At 41.1% G+C, this 17,448-nt stretch overlaps 1 protein-coding gene across 2 annotated transcripts in view; it reads left to right on the forward strand.

Moving 5' to 3' along the window:
- LRP5 (LDL receptor related protein 5) overlaps nt 1-17,448 on the forward strand; it is a 126,209-nt gene that overhangs the window by 71,225 nt on the left and 37,536 nt on the right. Inside the window, exons 7-8 of one of the 2 annotated variants that reach the window (XM_026850575.1) lie at nt 14,696-14,912; nt 16,512-16,801. In XM_026850575.1, the coding sequence (XP_026706376.1) occupies nt 14,696-14,912; nt 16,512-16,801 (507 nt within the window). Of the gene's footprint in view, nt 1-14,693; nt 14,913-16,511; nt 16,802-17,448 lie in introns of both variants that reach the window. The other variant, XM_026850576.1, reaches the window with a different exon arrangement.

The following is a 17,448-nucleotide window of genomic DNA, read 5'->3' on the forward strand; positions in this document are numbered from 1 at the left end:
ACACTTTTTCCTGAAATGTGTTCAAAGATCGTAATTTATACGACAGAATGGTGAATGTGCCCATGGAATTTCTATTGGATATTTTCAATTTCAGAGAAAACAGGAGCTGCTTGAAAGCTAAGAATTGCTAAAATGATCAACATGCTATCACTTGAACTCTTGAAAATGCCCATAAAAATGACATGATAGCAGTGAATTAACGTTAAGTACTCTGGTATATAACAGGAAATGATGCTTAAATCTGGGAAAAACAATAGGTAGTAAGAGTTTTTATATCTGGGAAGGATTTCCTTGTTTTATTTTTTGCTTTTAGACATGGCATGAATTCTACTGAAACATGTGGAGCAGTTTTAGTGATTTACATATCTGAGAATTTTCCCTGGTGACAAAAATAGCAGGAATTTCATTTTTAAAACTTAAGTAAGATGCTGCCTAATCTGATTGCAGGGGCTACAGAAACTTTTATTTCTACCTACTGCATTCAGATCTATTAAACTGTAATATTCCGCAATCAGATGCGTAACGATGCTTCTGGTTTTCAAAGCCAAATGAATCACACAGAGATGGCACACCAACCGGGTATCGAGGGGCTTGCATTCATTCTTCTAAAGAAAATTAATTATTATTTTAAATCGTATTCCCAAAATGAATCTGGGTGTGTAATCTGTTTGTGTCAGAACAACAGCAGTGGCATGAGCAGAAGTTCTAATTGTTAAATCTTAATTCCCTCTGTCTCTGGGTACTATTTGAAATACTTAGGATATGCCATCTATTTTCATTAAAACTGTTCATCTGAAATCTGCTTACAGTTCTTCTCTAGTAGAGTTTTGAATACACCATTCACAACTACTTCCTGGCAGTGCTATCTCGTTATTAACAGTCTGCCTTTTCTGTTTGGCTATTCCATAAATAACTAAACTGGCCAAACCCCTCTGGGTGACAGATGGCAGCAACATGAAATTTAAAAAAAAAAAAAAAAAAAAAAAAGCAGTGTAATGCCATATATCCTTAAAGATACCCACACAAACAAGTGCTGTAGTAGGGTTATGCCTTTATGTTACAGTAGCACATAAAAGTTGCATTGAAGTTGAATGCCGTTGTGCTCACTGCTGTACATGCATATCGTAGTTGGCAGACTTCCCCCAGAGTTTTTAGTATTGCGCAGTATTTGCATTTCTCCAATTCTCCCTTCCTTTCCACCTCTTATTTCTCTATCTATTGAAAGTATTACGAACCAGAAATGTCACGTCCAGTCTAGATGCAAGGTCTGCCTACTACTAATGAGAGACACAGCTTTGGGTTTGCCTTAATCAGTTCCAACTATCTGTCTCTCGTACTTGAGAGTTACATTGTTTGAAGAGGCATTAATAAGATCTCGACAAGGAGAAGTGGGTGCAGCTGATGGTCTCCTGTGATCCCACTCTCTTACTTGAGAGCATGAGTACTGCTAAAATCATACTTGAGCTCAGGGGCAGAGAGAATTCTAATTTGGTGATTCTTCTCCTCCTAATTAGGATCAGAAGGTAGGAAAAACTTTGCTCAAATTACCATTTCCAGTCTTTCTTTCTAAGTCAACTTTTACTTCTTGTTCCTTTCAGGACTTCCTATTGCATTATTGAGTTAGAACTTAAAAAAGGGCATCTGGAGTCAGGCTGAAGTCCTGCTCCTAGTATCTGACTCCAGCAGTGAACCAAAACAGGTATCTACAGAAGAGGAAAAGATGGGTATGCGTATGCTATCTACCTGAACTGCTTTCTCATCTTCCAAATGTTTTTAAGCTCAGGAGTTTTCCCTTGACATGGGAACAGGGCAACAATTGATCCAATCATTTTGGATGCCTGGAGCCAAGAGTTCAGTGATCAACATTTCTGTCTTTGCCCTTTACCTATATTAAAATGTAGTCTTAGTGTATTTGTGGCTCACATGAAATGCTTTATTTTTTAATCTACTACTTCATCACTGTTGTTCTAGCCTGGGATGCCATGGTTGCAGTTGCTTGTATGCTACAGACATAACTATTTTAGAAATAGTCATCCTTCTAAAAACAAGCCCTCCAATCCAAAAGCAGAAAAATACAGCCACTGATGTTTCATTGTCTTTCTTGTAAGCCCAGTCTCCTGTAATATCAGGTTTTTAGTTGTGCTGTCCTTCAGGGAGGGAAATACTGTCATGAATGAGTTCTTTTTAAAAATTATAGTTCAAATTCAGAGATTTTTCCCTCCCCACCCCTTTAAAGTTGAATCCTGGTTTTCTGTTGAACCCTTCTAGGCTTAGAAGCATCATGTTGCAATGTCTGTTTGGGAAGATGATGTTTTGCCCTACCTAATCCAGTGTTTTCAAGCTCAAGGGAATATAGGGCAGAAAGATAAATCTGGGAGTGCAAGCAGGAGGAATCCTTGCCTCCTCTGCAAGTTCAGGGTAGAAAAACTGATGCCCTGTCATCAGGCTCCTCACCTTTCACACATAATAATTTGAAAGTGAGCCTGGAGTTTTGGATTTTAGTTATTGCAGGAGAGAATCGTTAGTGGGCAGATCACAGGTGAGTGGTGGTGCTGGGCTGGTTTTTATTGCTTGGCTTTGCAGACATTCCCTGTGGGTGACTCAGTCGCATGCACAGATTGTATTTTGCCCCTTTTACATGGGATTGTCTTCAAATAGTGCTGACTTCACATTAAATGTAAGTCTTAGGGACATTTGCATAGGACTAAGAGAGCACAAGCTTTATGATTTGTTTCTAATTAACTGTCAGCCCTCTAAGGTACGTTTATCAACTATATAACATAGAAGTCTTAAATTATTTAATGTATTTATTATTTTAGAGTATGTCCCCCAATTAATTTTAAGTGTAAAATCACTTCTACTGTTTCAAAAGGAAAGAACTCCTCACATTCCCCAGTGAGGCACACTATAAAGACATTCTTTTCCCGTGGGTCTGTTACATGACTGAAGATGATGTTGTGCAAGTTCCATCAGTGCCTGCAGGCAGTCCCTGCCTCCCTCTCTCAGAGTGTGTTCCTGCTCTGTTCTGGGTGGCATAGCAGTCTGTGCAGCCACGTGGAAAACCAGAGCAGGGAACTGATCCAGCTGAAAAATAATCAGCCAAAAAGATTTACATTTTTCAGTCTGATATGCTTTCTGCCACACAAGTAGTTGTGCTGACATGGCAAGAAGGTGTCAGTGTGAATAGGGGAATGAGGGGCCAAAGGCAAGGTGGCATCTGCTTGAACTGGCCTGAGCAGCAACTGCCTGCCAAATTTTAAGCTGTGCTTTGAAAGATATATTAGCTTGGCTCCTTTCTTTGGTATTGAAAAGCAGCTTGAACAGACAAGGCAGGGTTCGGAAAAGAAGAAATTTTATCCATGTGATGCACATGGAGAAATAATGTTTGGAGGGATTTGGTGACTGACTTGAGTTTGCACACTGGGACCCATCTTTGTCTGATATTTGAGTCATAAACCCAAATCATCCTCCTGATACCTGAGTTAACTGCTCAGCTTTGGATAGAAGGGACTCTTAGGTACTTTTCTTTTGGAGTGGAGTTCTGAACTATAACCTTAGACCAGCCTGATAAAGACAGAGAAGCAGCTTGCAGGTTGTAGTTGACCGTAGCTAACTTCCTGAAGACGTTGTGTATGTCTGCTCTTCTCCTATCAGTAGATGCTAAATATAGCTCTTTTATTTACTTATGTTGGGGTACAAGGAATTGTGCCCTAAAAAAAACCCTGTCTTGTAAGCTAAAAGGACATCCTAAATTTTGGCTAAACTCTTGACTCCACTATTTCATATTAGTTTGATCTAGGAAGGTCTTGATGAACAACCTTGCTTAGATCTGCTCTAAGGAGCCTTCTACACATCTCTCTCTCTCTGCTGATCAGGCCTACAGCCTTGGTTTGAAAAGAAGCTGCGTGATATGGACTGAAGAATTTATATTCTCTTCAGTGAAACCAGCCCTGTATATGAACCATAGGGAGGCTATTTATTTATTTATTTATTTTCCTTCCAGTAGGTGGAAAATATTGCACATTAACCTCACTCGAAATGTTATTCTACCTGGGAAATGCTCTCACTTAACCTCAGCATGGGAAGGGAGACACTGTGGGGCGGTGAATGCAATGTTAGATTGGCCCTTGAGTCTCTCGAGTTCTGTGTTGCTTGATGATTGAAGGCAACTTCTTTCCTATACCTCGTCCTGTCAGGAGAACAAGAGGGGTTTATTTTCTTTTTTGTTAAAGTATGCTGAGGTCATCTGGTGAAAAAGCCAGTTAGCTCTTACTATTGTGAGATCTACATGAAAAGTGTAAGTTCTGGGCAATTCAGGTGATGGTCTGACCTCTTGAGAAGGCTGCTGAAGAGAGCAATGTAATGGAACATCTTTCTGTGTTACGTTTACTCCACAAGACAGTTTGAGTTTTGACTGCAGAAGTCGTGGCACCCTTCCTGTGCAGCACCACAAAACATACTCTGTACCACAGTCATGAGAGACGGGGCCTTCGGCTGTGCAGGACTTGGTTTCCTGCGCTGAACCTCATGGGCTGATCTTCAGAACATCCTTTAACGGTCTGTCTGTCCTGCCGGGCTTTGGCCTGAGAAGGAGAGGTAGCTTTATTTGAAAACAGATCAAGATTGTGTTGGCCAGAAGTTATGTTTGCCTTTTTAACCATTTGCAGGGACTGGAGACCATCTGATAAACTCTCTGAAGGCTACCTCGCATATCTTACTAATATTAATAGTGTCTCAAATAAATATGATTGATAGTATTGCTTATCCCAAGTGACAGTGGAGTGCAGGCAGGAGGAGTCTTGCCATAATCTGTTCTTTCAGCAGGTACATTTCAGCTGTCAGAGGTCTTGCATGTATCAGAGCTTGCTGTGCTAAGGTACCTGGCTCTGTTCTGCAGGAACTAGCAGTGTAGTCATGTTATCACAGTATCTTAGCCTGGACTCTGTACAGCTGCTGATACTTCAGCTAACTGTGGTTTAGGTTTATTTAGGTTTCTGTGCATGGCTTTTACTTGTGCTTTGCTGACATACACCCTACATAGTGGTATGTAAGACTGCGTTTATTGGATTAATCTAATGCAGTGTTTCTATAAATGGTACAAGTAGAAGGGAATCATGATCAGAATTTTCTGTTTACTTGGTCCAGGAGACTTCTTGAGATGAGCAACTGAATGAGTATTTGTAGATGCATACAGGAGTCCTTAGACATTCATTGCCTTCCTCCAAGGAGGCATTGTATTGCCCGCTGCCTTTGGTTGTATTTGCATTGGATTAGTATTTCATCTGCCTCCCTCGAGAGAAATATTTGTTTAATGAGAGAACTTTGATTCGATTTCTGAAGAATAACTAAGGGAGGTAGATAAGACTTGGCTAATCCATTATTAAATGAGGATAAAAGCATCCATATTCATGGTGTAGTGCCATGATGGACATGTCAAGTAATCTAGAGTATTATTTTAACCTTTGACTTCCAATGGAATTTCCATATTTGATGCTTCTGGTGACTCAGAGCATAAAGGATTCATCATTTGGCTGTCTGAAGCTCTGTATGTGCCTATCACAGTATGAAGAGAATGTGAAGAGCTACAAGTGGTTTCTGATAATTGCACTGCGGTAAGGTTAAGAAAATGAAAATGTCATGGTTCTCCAAGGCAAGACTAAGAAGCTGAGTTCTGAGCAAGAGGTCCCACTATGCTGGACAAAACACTTCTATCTTAAACTTCATTTACTGTGGACAGAGTTGACTGCATGAGACCTAGGATTGTGTGCAAAGCAGAGATGGAAAGACCACAAGAGGAGGTCGTAACTAGACCAGCATTTCTCAATCAATTTTTCACGGACTTCTCATTGTCCATAAGATAAAAGATGATTTCTAAAAAAACCTTTTAACTCCACCTGTATTTGGGTAAGCAAACAAAAAGGAGAAAAATAGGAGTAGTAAATACTACATTCAGCTTAATTTTTATTTCATTGCAAGTTAATGTAAGCATGGTAACATTGGACAGGGTCTTTTCTTTGGAAAGGCTGACCAGCACTGATGTCATTTTCTACTTCAAGATCAAGTGTAGCTGTTATTCTTGATATCCTTTGGACTTTTTAAGGAATTCTTGTTGCTACTGAGATTGCTGATTTGCTTTTGGACTCAAAAATTTACCATCAATTTCTTCTCATATCAAGCTTATTATTTGATTATTTTTTTTTTGTCTTTCCTACATGTTGTACATATAGGTTATAAATGTGCTTGCAGTCCCAATTTCATCAGCAGGAGTACGGCATAGTAAATATTTATATGATGTGCTATTTCCACAGACTTTTAGCTGTCTATAGAGTTGGAAAGATGCTTGGGTTGGGAAGGGAGAGAGTAAAGATTTTAGAAGATTATTCAAATCCCATTGAAGAAAAGGGAAGTCAGGAGAGAAGTAAGAAAAATTAAAGATATGTGTGTTTTTAAATTATTACTGTAAAAAGTTTAAATTCTTCTTCACCTTAACTAGAAGTTACAATGGCATATTGTTTTCATAATGGATGTTAGCTAAATTTCAGAGTTGTTGCATGCCCCTTTAAACTTAACTCATGGTGGTCAACATTTCAGAATGAAAAAGTATTTACGGAAGTTAAAATTTCCCTGAAGTTTATTAAATAAGCAACTTCTACCTAAAAATAAAACTTAAATACTAATTCAGTAGATCCTCTATGCTTTAGGGTCTAGCCACCAGTTGCCATAAATTACTTTGAGAGTGTTTGTGCTTTAACTTTTCCCCTTTTAAGGAGTTTCACAGCATGCTGTTGTGTTCCTGCTTATGAGAGATAAGTTGCAGAATTGACCAGCTGCACCCTTAATCCTTTGATATCCTGTAAGCAGAACAAAGTTCTGGAAATGTCAGGCTGATGTAACTCATATGGAGAACATTAGCTGCTCCTAGATGAGGTTTATAAAATATAAGGGGGTTCAAAATCACAGTCATATTAACACAACCTTTCCAACAAGAAGAAATGTATCCATCGATCAGTATCTGTTAGAGCTTATTACATGTGCTCGTGTTTTGAAAAGTCTGTCTGAAAATGCAATACTCTCTCTGGAACTAATAAGGTTTTGTGAAGTCCTAGGAGAAAATCAGGTGTGGTGATGAATTGATATGGAAAAATATGAACAGATCAACACTTCAAATAAGTAACCGCATCACATGGTGATAATACGGGCACAAGGATAAGAATATATTTGTTTATATTATTCTCAGAGAAAATGGGAGATCACTATAGACTATTCTTTGTAATGTAAATTTATACTGTGTTGCATGACATCTTTGTAGGTGGTTGGTTGTTTTGTTGTGGGTTTTTTTTTAACAAGTCATTACTTAACTGTCTAACATTCATTTGTAAGTACAGATTTGAATTTATATGAAACAACAAATTAGTAAAGAAAATGTGCTGGAGTTGCTGCATTTGGAACAAATGGGGTTTGAGTATCCCATCCAGAAGCCGACATTGCTAGATTTTTGAGAATTTCTTTCTGTGTGTAAGACTATCAAAAAAAGTTGGAGCATGAGCTCTTTTACCAATGGCTTTATTTTGGCATTACGCACCAGCTACTACGTTTTGCCTGCCTGTAGGACAGGCCTGGGTGCCCTACCAGCCCTAGCGTGCAACCACAGCTGTGAGACAGAGCCTAGCAGTGGGTATGGTTTGTTCTCACTGCCGTGCTTTAGCTTTAGGAGGCTGTAAAGGTACTTGTGAGGGAAGGCTGCCAAAAAGAGTACTGACATTCAGTAATCCTTCTTGGAATTCTCTTTACTGAGGGTCTCAAAGTGGCTTTTGTATTATGAAAGATCATAAGATCAGAACAGAGAAGTATCTTGTCATGCTCTATCCTCAACAAGGTAAAATTGCGTGTTCTGCAGTGAGAAATGAAGAAATGTCTGTTAAAGAAAGGAAAAGAATATGTAAGGAAAGGGTGGTGGTATGTCACTGTGCGTATGCAAATGGAAAATTGTTACCCACATTTCAGTAGGGGTGTTTCACTCATGTTGTTGTATCAATTCATTCTTCGTGCTCTCTTGGTTCATAGCTTATTCTAAATGTAAGTGGGTGCTGATAGTTTGCCGTTGGCAAGCAACACTAACACCTAAGCGATATGAGAGTTCCAAAAATATTAATAAAAATGTACATCAATGTCAAAACTTACTGAAATGAGAATGATCTGAAAGAGGAGCCACAATAGTACATGTAGGATTAATCCATGAAATGTAATAACAGTAGAAGCCTGAAGAATTTTATTTATGAGGCAGTTTTACCAGGTAGCCTAAATACTGTCAAGGTGACCAGAAATTATTGACAACAGTGAGGAACTGCTTTCTAAATTTTCGAGTCTCACTCATGTGTTTGAGGTAAGAGATTGCTGAGAGACTCAGGTAGTCTATTTTTCTGGAAAATGGCCAGATAGGTCTGTTGTCTGTCCATCCCCACCCTTTTTTTGATACATGGGTTCTGGTACTGTTTGTTTTAATGTTATTCTCCTGTGTGCTTGCCATGGTCTGCCAGTACATGCCTGGCATTAAGCCCCTTCAGACCAGGAAAAAAAAAAAAAAGAGTTCACTTTTATCCCAAAGCATTGATGAAAGGTGGTTGTGCTTCAGCGGTTGGACATGTTAATGAATGGCTCATACTCATCAGATTATAGTCTGTGGTACAGATTACTTGCAGCTGCTTCACTCTTACCTTTTTGGGGCAGGCTTCTTTACCCTCCAGAGTTTTCCACTTCTCTCCATTTTTCTTTGTCTTTTTCTTTCCCTGTTGACTACCACCCACATGACCTGTCTCACAAATTCTCTCTCCAGCTAAAGACGACTGGGCTTTGTTCACTTGAGATGCCTGCTTAGGGTCTTCTGGTGAGAACTGTTAGAAGCCTTTCACAGAATCACAGACTGGTTGAGGTTGACAGGGAACTCTGGAGGTCATCTGGTCCAAGCCCCCTGCTCAAACAGGGCCACCTAAAGACAGTTGCCCAGAACTGTGACCAGACAGCTCTTGAATATCTCTAAGGATGGAGACTCCACAACCTCCCTGGGCAACCTGTTCCAGTTCTCAGTCACCCTCACAGCAAAAGAAAGTGTAGCTTTCCTTTTCCACAGAGGAAGAAGAATGGATCCACAAGAGAGGAGTCATAGACTCACAAGCCTGCCACAGGGGTCTCCTCATAATATGGCAGACAAGTTATTTTGCCATTGCCAACCTGCTATGTCTGCTTACTGCTAACAGAGTGATTTAGCTCAGCCCAGGAATTGATTTCCATTTGACTACAGCTTTGTCTGTAGCAGCTGACTACATTTTGTTTTATCTTAATGAATTGAATATAGGAGCAAGGTGTCAGAGTTCTCTTTGTTGTTCTGTCAAAAGACATCCCATATTTATGCTGAATAGTCTTTTTTTCACAGATGCACCTGAAATATAACTTGACTACATGAATCACACTGATGTGCAGAATTTAATTGCATTGTTTTACTTTAATCTTCTTCAAACAGCCAAGAGCTTTTGAGTGTTATATTTGGAAATATTTGTTAAATCATTTTGCATGCACTGCAGCAGCATCTTAAAAAAAAAAAATCACACCTTATCACCTTATCATGTTTTTTGTGTAATTCAGTTCATTAAGGCTTTTGATGTTGACTTCATTTTGCCCACAACAAATTTTAGCTGAGCTTGGCAGTGCCTCATTAGGAGATTTGTCACTGAAGTCTTAAAACTAATCAGGGTTTTTTTTAGTGTGTGCCTGTGTTCAAGGGAGGCTTTCAGTGTTTCATATGGAAAGGACAGCAGATTTAGTGTTGCATTTATCCTTTGACCCAGGCTGACATCCATTTATCAATTATAGAGAGAGGATGAAGACCATGAGTAGAAAAAAGCCTATTCTAGGGTTTTTTGTGATAAATGACAAGGAATGTTCCATAACAGCTTCCCTTTGGCTGCAGTCAGTAGGCTACACATCGTTTCTATATTAAATGATGAGTTAATATGGTATTAGCTGTGCCATTTTAGTGAAAGGAGTTGGGCTTTTGGCCATATTATGAGGCCTGTTTGTAGATTTTTACTTTGTGTTCTCATGATTTTGGTTTAATATGCTAGAGTAGAGGTGAATCTTTAGGAAGATGGATGGCAGGGATTTTTGAAGTAAAGACTATGTGTATGTACCTTTACTGAACTGCATGGGACAGTTCACTGTTCCAGCTTTGTCCTGGTTGCTACTAAAAGATAGTCTCACCGTTATTTAGCATTTTCTGCCTGTTGCCATGAATTAGCTACCACTAAGAGGGCTCGTTTCCCCACGGCACAGAAAAATCCTCAGTGTCACAGCTACCCTTCTGCATCCAAGGGAAGCCTGCTTGGATTCATAGGTGTTCTGCACACAGGACTGGGGTGAGGGATGTTTGGGAGGGAGAGAGCAAACACTTATTCCATCACCGCCTTAGCCAAAATATAAGCCATTAGGCATTTTATATTATGTTATTTATTTTTGTTAGGCTTGAATAGCTGTATTATGTAGCAATGTTTCCCCAGAGCTTTCTCTTCTCCAGGCTGAACAACCCCAACTCTCTGAGCCTTTCTTCATGGGAGAGCTGTTGCAGCCCTCTGGTCATTTTTGTGGCCTCCTCTGGATCCGCTCCAACAGATCCATGTCTGTCCTGTGCTGGGGATCCCAGAGCCCCCACAGCACTGCAGGGGGGGGCTCACGAGAGCAGCACAGGGGGTGAGAATGGCCTCCCCTCGGCCTGCTGGCCACGCTGCTGCATCTGCAGCCCAGGATATGGTTGGCTTTCTGGGCTGTGGCTGCATGTTGCCAGCTCATGCCCAATTTTTTGTCCACCAGTACCCCCAAGTCCTTCTCCCCAGGGCTGCTCAATGCCTTCATCCCCCAGCCCCTGTTGATACTGAACTTCATGAGGTTCATGAAGTTCAACAGCTTCATGGCATCTGCAGCACCCACAGATGTGCATGGCCTTAAATAGTGGGAGTTTCTGCATCCTTGGATCCAGTCTTCGTCTGGTGTGTTTTAGGCAGCAGCTCTAGTATTTGAATTAATACTTTTACTGTCCAGATCTGTAAAAGTAGTTGGAAACGTGGTAGTCTGATCATCATCCTGCTGAGGCATTGTTGTAAAGGAAATGGTGTCTTGTTTACTTACTGTGGCACCAGTTTGGCTCCAGCACCTGAGAATGCATGATGAACTTTTGAACCCACAGTATTGCCTGTGGGATTGATACTGTTTTAAATAAGTGAGCATTTGGGGTTTGCCTGGACATGATGTAATGAGATAATTGCAGAACCATTTGGCTTTTAACCGCAGATACAGTCTTTTTTAAAAAAATGTACTCAGCTTAACAAAATAAAGAAACATTAATCTTCAGCCTCTGCTACTTCATCAAGTAATAGAAGAATTGTAGGTTGATGGGCTGACACAAAACTCTGCTGAAACTTAGTTTTCAGGAATGCCAGTGCTATTTTTAACTGTCTCCAGCAGGAGGCTTTTTGTCTGGAAGGAATCCAGAGGTTTACGTTATAGCATGTGTTGAACTTCACATAGGCTGCTAGATAGTCTTAAAGTTCTCGTGGAGTTGTTTTCCTCTGCGGCTGAAGACATCTGCACTCTGGAGTTGCACGATAGACTGTGTTCTAGTGATGATTTCTGTGCATAGCACAGGGTGCAGCAGTTCACTGCTCACCTCTGCTGTTTGGCTGGTGGTGGCTGGAAGATCTAGTGATCTGGTGCGTGTCCCGTGTGTGCTGGGTTGACTTTGGCTGGACACCAGGTGCCCACCAAAGTCGCTCTGTCACTCCCCTCCTCAGCTGGACAGGGGAGAGAAAATACAACAAAAGGTTCATGGGTGAAGATAAGGACAAGGAGGTCACACACCAATTCAAAATCACAGGCAAGACAGACTCAGAGAAATTAATTTATTGCCAATCAAATCAGAGTAGGATAATGAGAAATAAAACCAAATCTTAAAAACACCTTCCCTCCACCCCTCTCTTCTTCCTGTGTTTATTTTTACTCAGTTTTCTCTCCCTCCTGGCCCCCAGCAGCACAGGGGGCAGGGATGGGGGTTGCAGTCAGTCCATCACCCGTGTCTCTGCCACTGCTTCCTCCCCGGGGGGACTCCTCACACTCTTCCCTGCTCCCGTGTGGGCTTCCTCCCACGGGAGACAGTGCTCCACGAACTTCTCCCACGTGGGTTGTTCCCCCGGGGCTGCAGCATCTTCCCGTGGGTCCCCGCCACAGGGAGCAGCCCTTCAGGCACAGACCCCCCCAGCGTGGGTCCCCCGTGGGGTCACAAGTGCTGCCAGCAAACCTGCCCCAGCGTGGGCTCCTCTCCACGGGGCCACGGCTCCTGCCAGCAGCTGCTCCAGCGTGGGCTGCCCACGGGGTCACAGCCTCCTTCGGGCACCCCCTGCTCCGGCGTGGGGTGGCGGAGGATGGCTGCGGGTGGGTCTCTGCTCCCCCGGGGACCTCCATGGTGCAGGGCGCAGCCTGCCCTCTCCCCGCGGGCTGCAGGGGAATCTCTGCTCTGGCACCTGGAGCACCTCCTGCCCCTTCCTCTTCACCGACCTTGGTGTCTGCAGATTCTTGCTCTCTCATATTCACACGGCTGCAATTGCTCTCCCACAGGTTGGGTTTTCCCCCCTTTTTAACTACGCTATCCCAGAGGCGCTACCCCCATCGCTGATGGGCTCAGCCTTGGCCCATGGCGGGTCCATCTTGGAGCTGGCTGGCACTGGCTCTGCGGGACATGGGGGAAGCTTCTAGTACCTTCTCACAGAAGCCACCCGTGTAGCCCCCCCGCTACCAAAACCTTGCCATGTAAACCCAATACAGTGTGCCATCATTTACCACTTTTTTTTCTAGATAAAATTCATATAGTAAAATTGGTGACCACAGCTCATCTGCATTTCTCTGAAGGGGAAATGCACCCAAATTGTGTCACAGAAGAAATGCATGTTGTTTTCGTAAATTTATAAAGTATTACAAGGTTTCAAAGAGATATTTCATTTTTTATTTATTTGGATATCTACAATAGCTCTGTGTGAACATACTGAAATTCACGTGCTGAACATACTGAGATTCTTGTGCTAATTTAGTAAGATGTGGTGATTGTCATTGGTCATGTTAACAAAATAAATTGTAGGTGCTTCTGCTGCTTACCATGTACGGATAGAGCCTTACAACTTTGTGTTTTACAATATCTGTATTAAATTGTGGTAAAACTTATGATTGATTATGAGTGCCCACAATTTTATTAGGCGTTTAATGGTTTAATATTACATTGTGTTTAAGTTATAGACATTTTTAATAAGAAATAAATATTGTGTAAACACTCAGCAACTTAAGTCAGGGGAATACAGTGTTGAAATAACGGTAGCAGTCTTTAAATCACAAGCAAATAGAAACTTTGCCCAGTGAAGACAACTTAATCACCTACAAGGTACAGGTTTAGTGTTTTGAGCCTGAATAAGCAAATAATTATCAAATGATAGTAGAGAGGAGACTACTTAAAGCCTCAATCACAAGCTGTGGTAGCCTAAATTAAAGCACAGCAGTTGGCTACCTGTGAGGCATTTCTACCAACAAATGGAGATTTGATTGAATCACACTGGAAAATAAATTGTCTTAAGTTGTGGTCTTTTATTTTGGTTTTAATGATACTGAACTTGATGATGCTCACAGTATAAATTTTCAAGTAGCATCTTAAAAATACTGTAGTTGCATTGCAGCTACCAATTGCAAGAAGTAATGGGAAGGAATCTGGGGATTTGTAACAAATATTTTACCTGGGTCTTATATACACTCTTTGCCACGGATAAGACATGTCTGGATGATTGAAAAGATTATTACAGTTTGTGTAGTTGATGGAGGTGACTTTAAGCATGTGTCATGGGGAATTGTATGTGGACATTTTAATTCCTATCTTGCCCAGTAATTATTGATCAGTGTCAAACTATATGAATCTCTTTCCTTAAGCCAAGCAAAGTGGGGTAGCTTGAGATCATTGTTGTAATTGGCTGTGAAATCATTAACAAATAGTGTATATGTATCTGGGGGGCTTATCCCCTCTCCAGTACTATTCTCTGCACTTTTAGGGATACAAATTTATATGTCATTACTTAATCCACATCTTAAAGATCTGTCTTACCACAAGAGTGAGGAAAACTTAATTCTTTTACAATAAAAAAAAATGAAATCTCAGAAAGTGCAGGTGCTATGTGGTCTTGTGCCCCAGAAGAATTCTGATGGCCTCTGTTCCCCATGGGTGAGTGCCAAAGTTCGCTCCAGCAGTCCCTGGTTTGTGAGGAGAGAGTTCAGTAATGAGACCAAGACATGAATAAAGATTAAGAATCTTCTAAACCTCAATCCCATCCCAAAACCCACTCCCTTTGCAGTGGTCTTTGCAGGTTTTGAACTGATGCAAGTTAAATTTATGTTGCTTAGGTTTTTAAATGGATAAGCCACTCCAGTCTTGTCATTCCAATATAATTCTCTTTTCAATAAACCTAGAGGTGCATTGTTTTGAAAGAAGCATGCTCTGAATTTCAGGAGGTTCCTGCATTAAAAAATAGAGGAGTTGTCAAAACATGATTGATACTGCCATTTTAATTGTACCAGTGTTAGAGAAGATTATTTTTTTCCTTTTTTCTCATGCATCCCACAGGTCATAAATGTTGATGGAACAATGAGGAAAACCCTTCTAGAAGATAAGCTTCCACATATATTTGGGTTCACGCTGCTGGGAGATTACATCTACTGGACTGACTGGCAGAGACGAAGCATTGAAAGAGTTCACAAGATAAAGGCTAGCAGAGACATTATCATTGATCAGCTTCCAGATTTAATGGGCCTTAAAGCAACAAGTGTTACCAAAGTATTTGGTAAGCATGAGCAATGATAGGATGGATCTCTAGTAGCTTCTAGATGGGCTTGCTTCATTAAGCAACTGTTGATCGCTTGTTATGAGAATAACTGTGCTCTCATATGTTTGAATAATTTTAAAGGAAAACTGCAGCTATTGTTTGTAAAGTTGGGAAAATACAGTGTTGCAACAGAAGTGTGGGCTTCCATTTTTTAGTGACATTTGACATAAGTCTTCCATGGCTTCCGGTACACTCTTTGAATTTTTGTGAGAAGAATTTTATTCCTGCCTCCAGTCTATGGGAATCATTACTTCTGGTGCTCACAGAATCACTCCATTTTCTGTTGCTCTTTTTTTCCACAAAGTCCCAGTGATGTTCAGTTAACAGAATGCTTTTTACTGTATCAGGTGGCATAGACAGAGTCAATAGCCATTAGAATGTTGTTGCCTCAAGGCACTTGGCATTTAACTATTAACACCTAAATCTTCACCTAAACATCTAAATACTTAAATCTTCACAGTTAAATCTTTCCCTTAACATGGGATCAGCAGCTGGAGCTCAGTGTTCTTCCACTGCATCTGCTGAAAGGTGCAGCCAGTGTTTTCGGTCACCTGCTAGCATTCTGCAGAGGAGTATGCCACAGAGCCTCCTGGCTTCAGCAGTAACTCCTGGGAAATGCATGTTCACCACAGATCTGTCTGTGACCTGGAACACTGGAGTCTGGGCACAGCAGTAAACAGATTTCTTGGTCAGCTATAAAAATTACTGAGAATAGTTGCAACAGAATCCCATAAAGTAGGTTTTGAAATTATACCCTGTCAGCCAGTACATGGATTTCCAGCCTCTTGGGAAGCTCTACTTGAAGGATAATCAAGTCCTCAAGCTGCAAGTTACAGCATCAATCTGAAATTTGTATGCCTTAAAAAGGGAAAATTAAAAGAAACCTGGTTGAGAGGTTTGGGTTTTTTTGTGGGGGGTTTTTTTTTGAGACAACAGTTTTTAAATACCTAAATCCTAGGGTCCAGCAGATGGAGAAAGACACTCATTTATCTTTTGGTCCTTACTTTTCCCCTCCATATTCCCTCCCCATCTGGTCATGGTTGTTCACACACAAAAAAAAAAGTGTGAGACTGTGGTGATCTTGTTGGAACTGCTACTGCTGATGAATCTTCTCTGCTTTAAACTAAACGTCTGGGAAATAACTGCACTTATCCATCTCTTTTTGCATTGTTTTGTATCATTGAACATTTGTAAAATTGGTAGTTTCAAAGAGATAGAAAGATGGGGTACTTGGCCAAAAATAACCAAGCTGAACATGGATGTAATTACCTACCTTCAGTGAAGGGATTTAATCTTTGGGGAAACTAGAAGGGTATGATTGTAGCTGTTACTTGTACTACAGGAGGGATAGGACTAGCTTCCTAATCCTTGAGTAGAAGGAAAGAAACAGCTTTGATTGTTGGGGATTTTTTTAGAATTCCCTTACTGACAACCCATAGCATTAACTTCTTTTGAAAAATTATAATTGCGCTGCATTTCCGCTCAGCCTTCCCCCCCTCCCCTTTCCCCCTCCCTCCACAATGCACCAATATCTGTTTTGTTTGGTTTTTTTTTAAGGAACTAATTCATGTGCAGAGAACAACGGAGGCTGCAGCCATCTGTGTTTCTTTACACCCCAGGAGACCAGGTGTGCCTGTCCCATTGGCCTTGAGCTGTTGAGTGACATGAAGACTTGCATCATTCCCGAAGCCTTCTTAGTTTTCACAAGCAGAGCAGCAATTCATAGGATTTCCCTTGAAACCAATAATAATGATGTTGCTATTCCTCTTACTGGAGTCAAGGAAGCATCTGCTCTGGATTTTGATGTCTCTGATAACAGAATCTATTGGACTGATGTTAGTTTGAAGGTATTACTGACATGTGAATTCCCTGAATATAAAGCCACAGAGCAGTTACTTTGATCTAACAAAGGTCTCTGTTACATGATCTGTCCTGCAGTTGCTAATGTTGTCATTGAATTGCATCCAAGGAGACCCTTGGAGACGAAGACAGTTGCATTGTTGAATGCACAGTTGGGTGACAGGCATCTTCCTGCTTCAGATAAAAATCCAAATTGGTATCTGCTCATACCGAATGCCTAAATCTTGGATGCTCCATGTGTTGCATCCATATACGTATCTATTGTAGAAAAGCTGTTTTCATGTCACAGAGTAGTTTAAACATCGAGCTTGACAACCCCTCAAGCTCTCTATCCTCTTCCAGTTTTGACTTGGAAGGCACTCTTATTCAATATTAACATCTGACAAGTGAACTTTGGATTGATTGCTGTTAGTCTGTGCCTCCAGCTTGGCACAGAAAAGGCCAGGGAACTTGTCCAGTCCCCTCCACACTGTGCTAAGACCCCCCCCGCCCCCAGTTCTATGTCAGTGTGTTCCCCAGGAGTTTGACATTTCTTGTGACATGTTTGGGTCACATCCAGGTGCATGCTAAAGTAAGTGCTGTGCTGTTCATCAGTGTTACTTTGCTTTTTGAAGTGAATTAAGTAATGGTAGAA

The sequence above is a fragment of the Athene cunicularia genome (assembly GCF_003259725.1).
Source record: "Athene cunicularia isolate RWA chromosome 5 unlocalized genomic scaffold, athCun1 chr5_part2, whole genome shotgun sequence".
Lineage (NCBI taxonomy): Eukaryota > Metazoa > Chordata > Aves > Strigiformes > Strigidae > Athene > Athene cunicularia.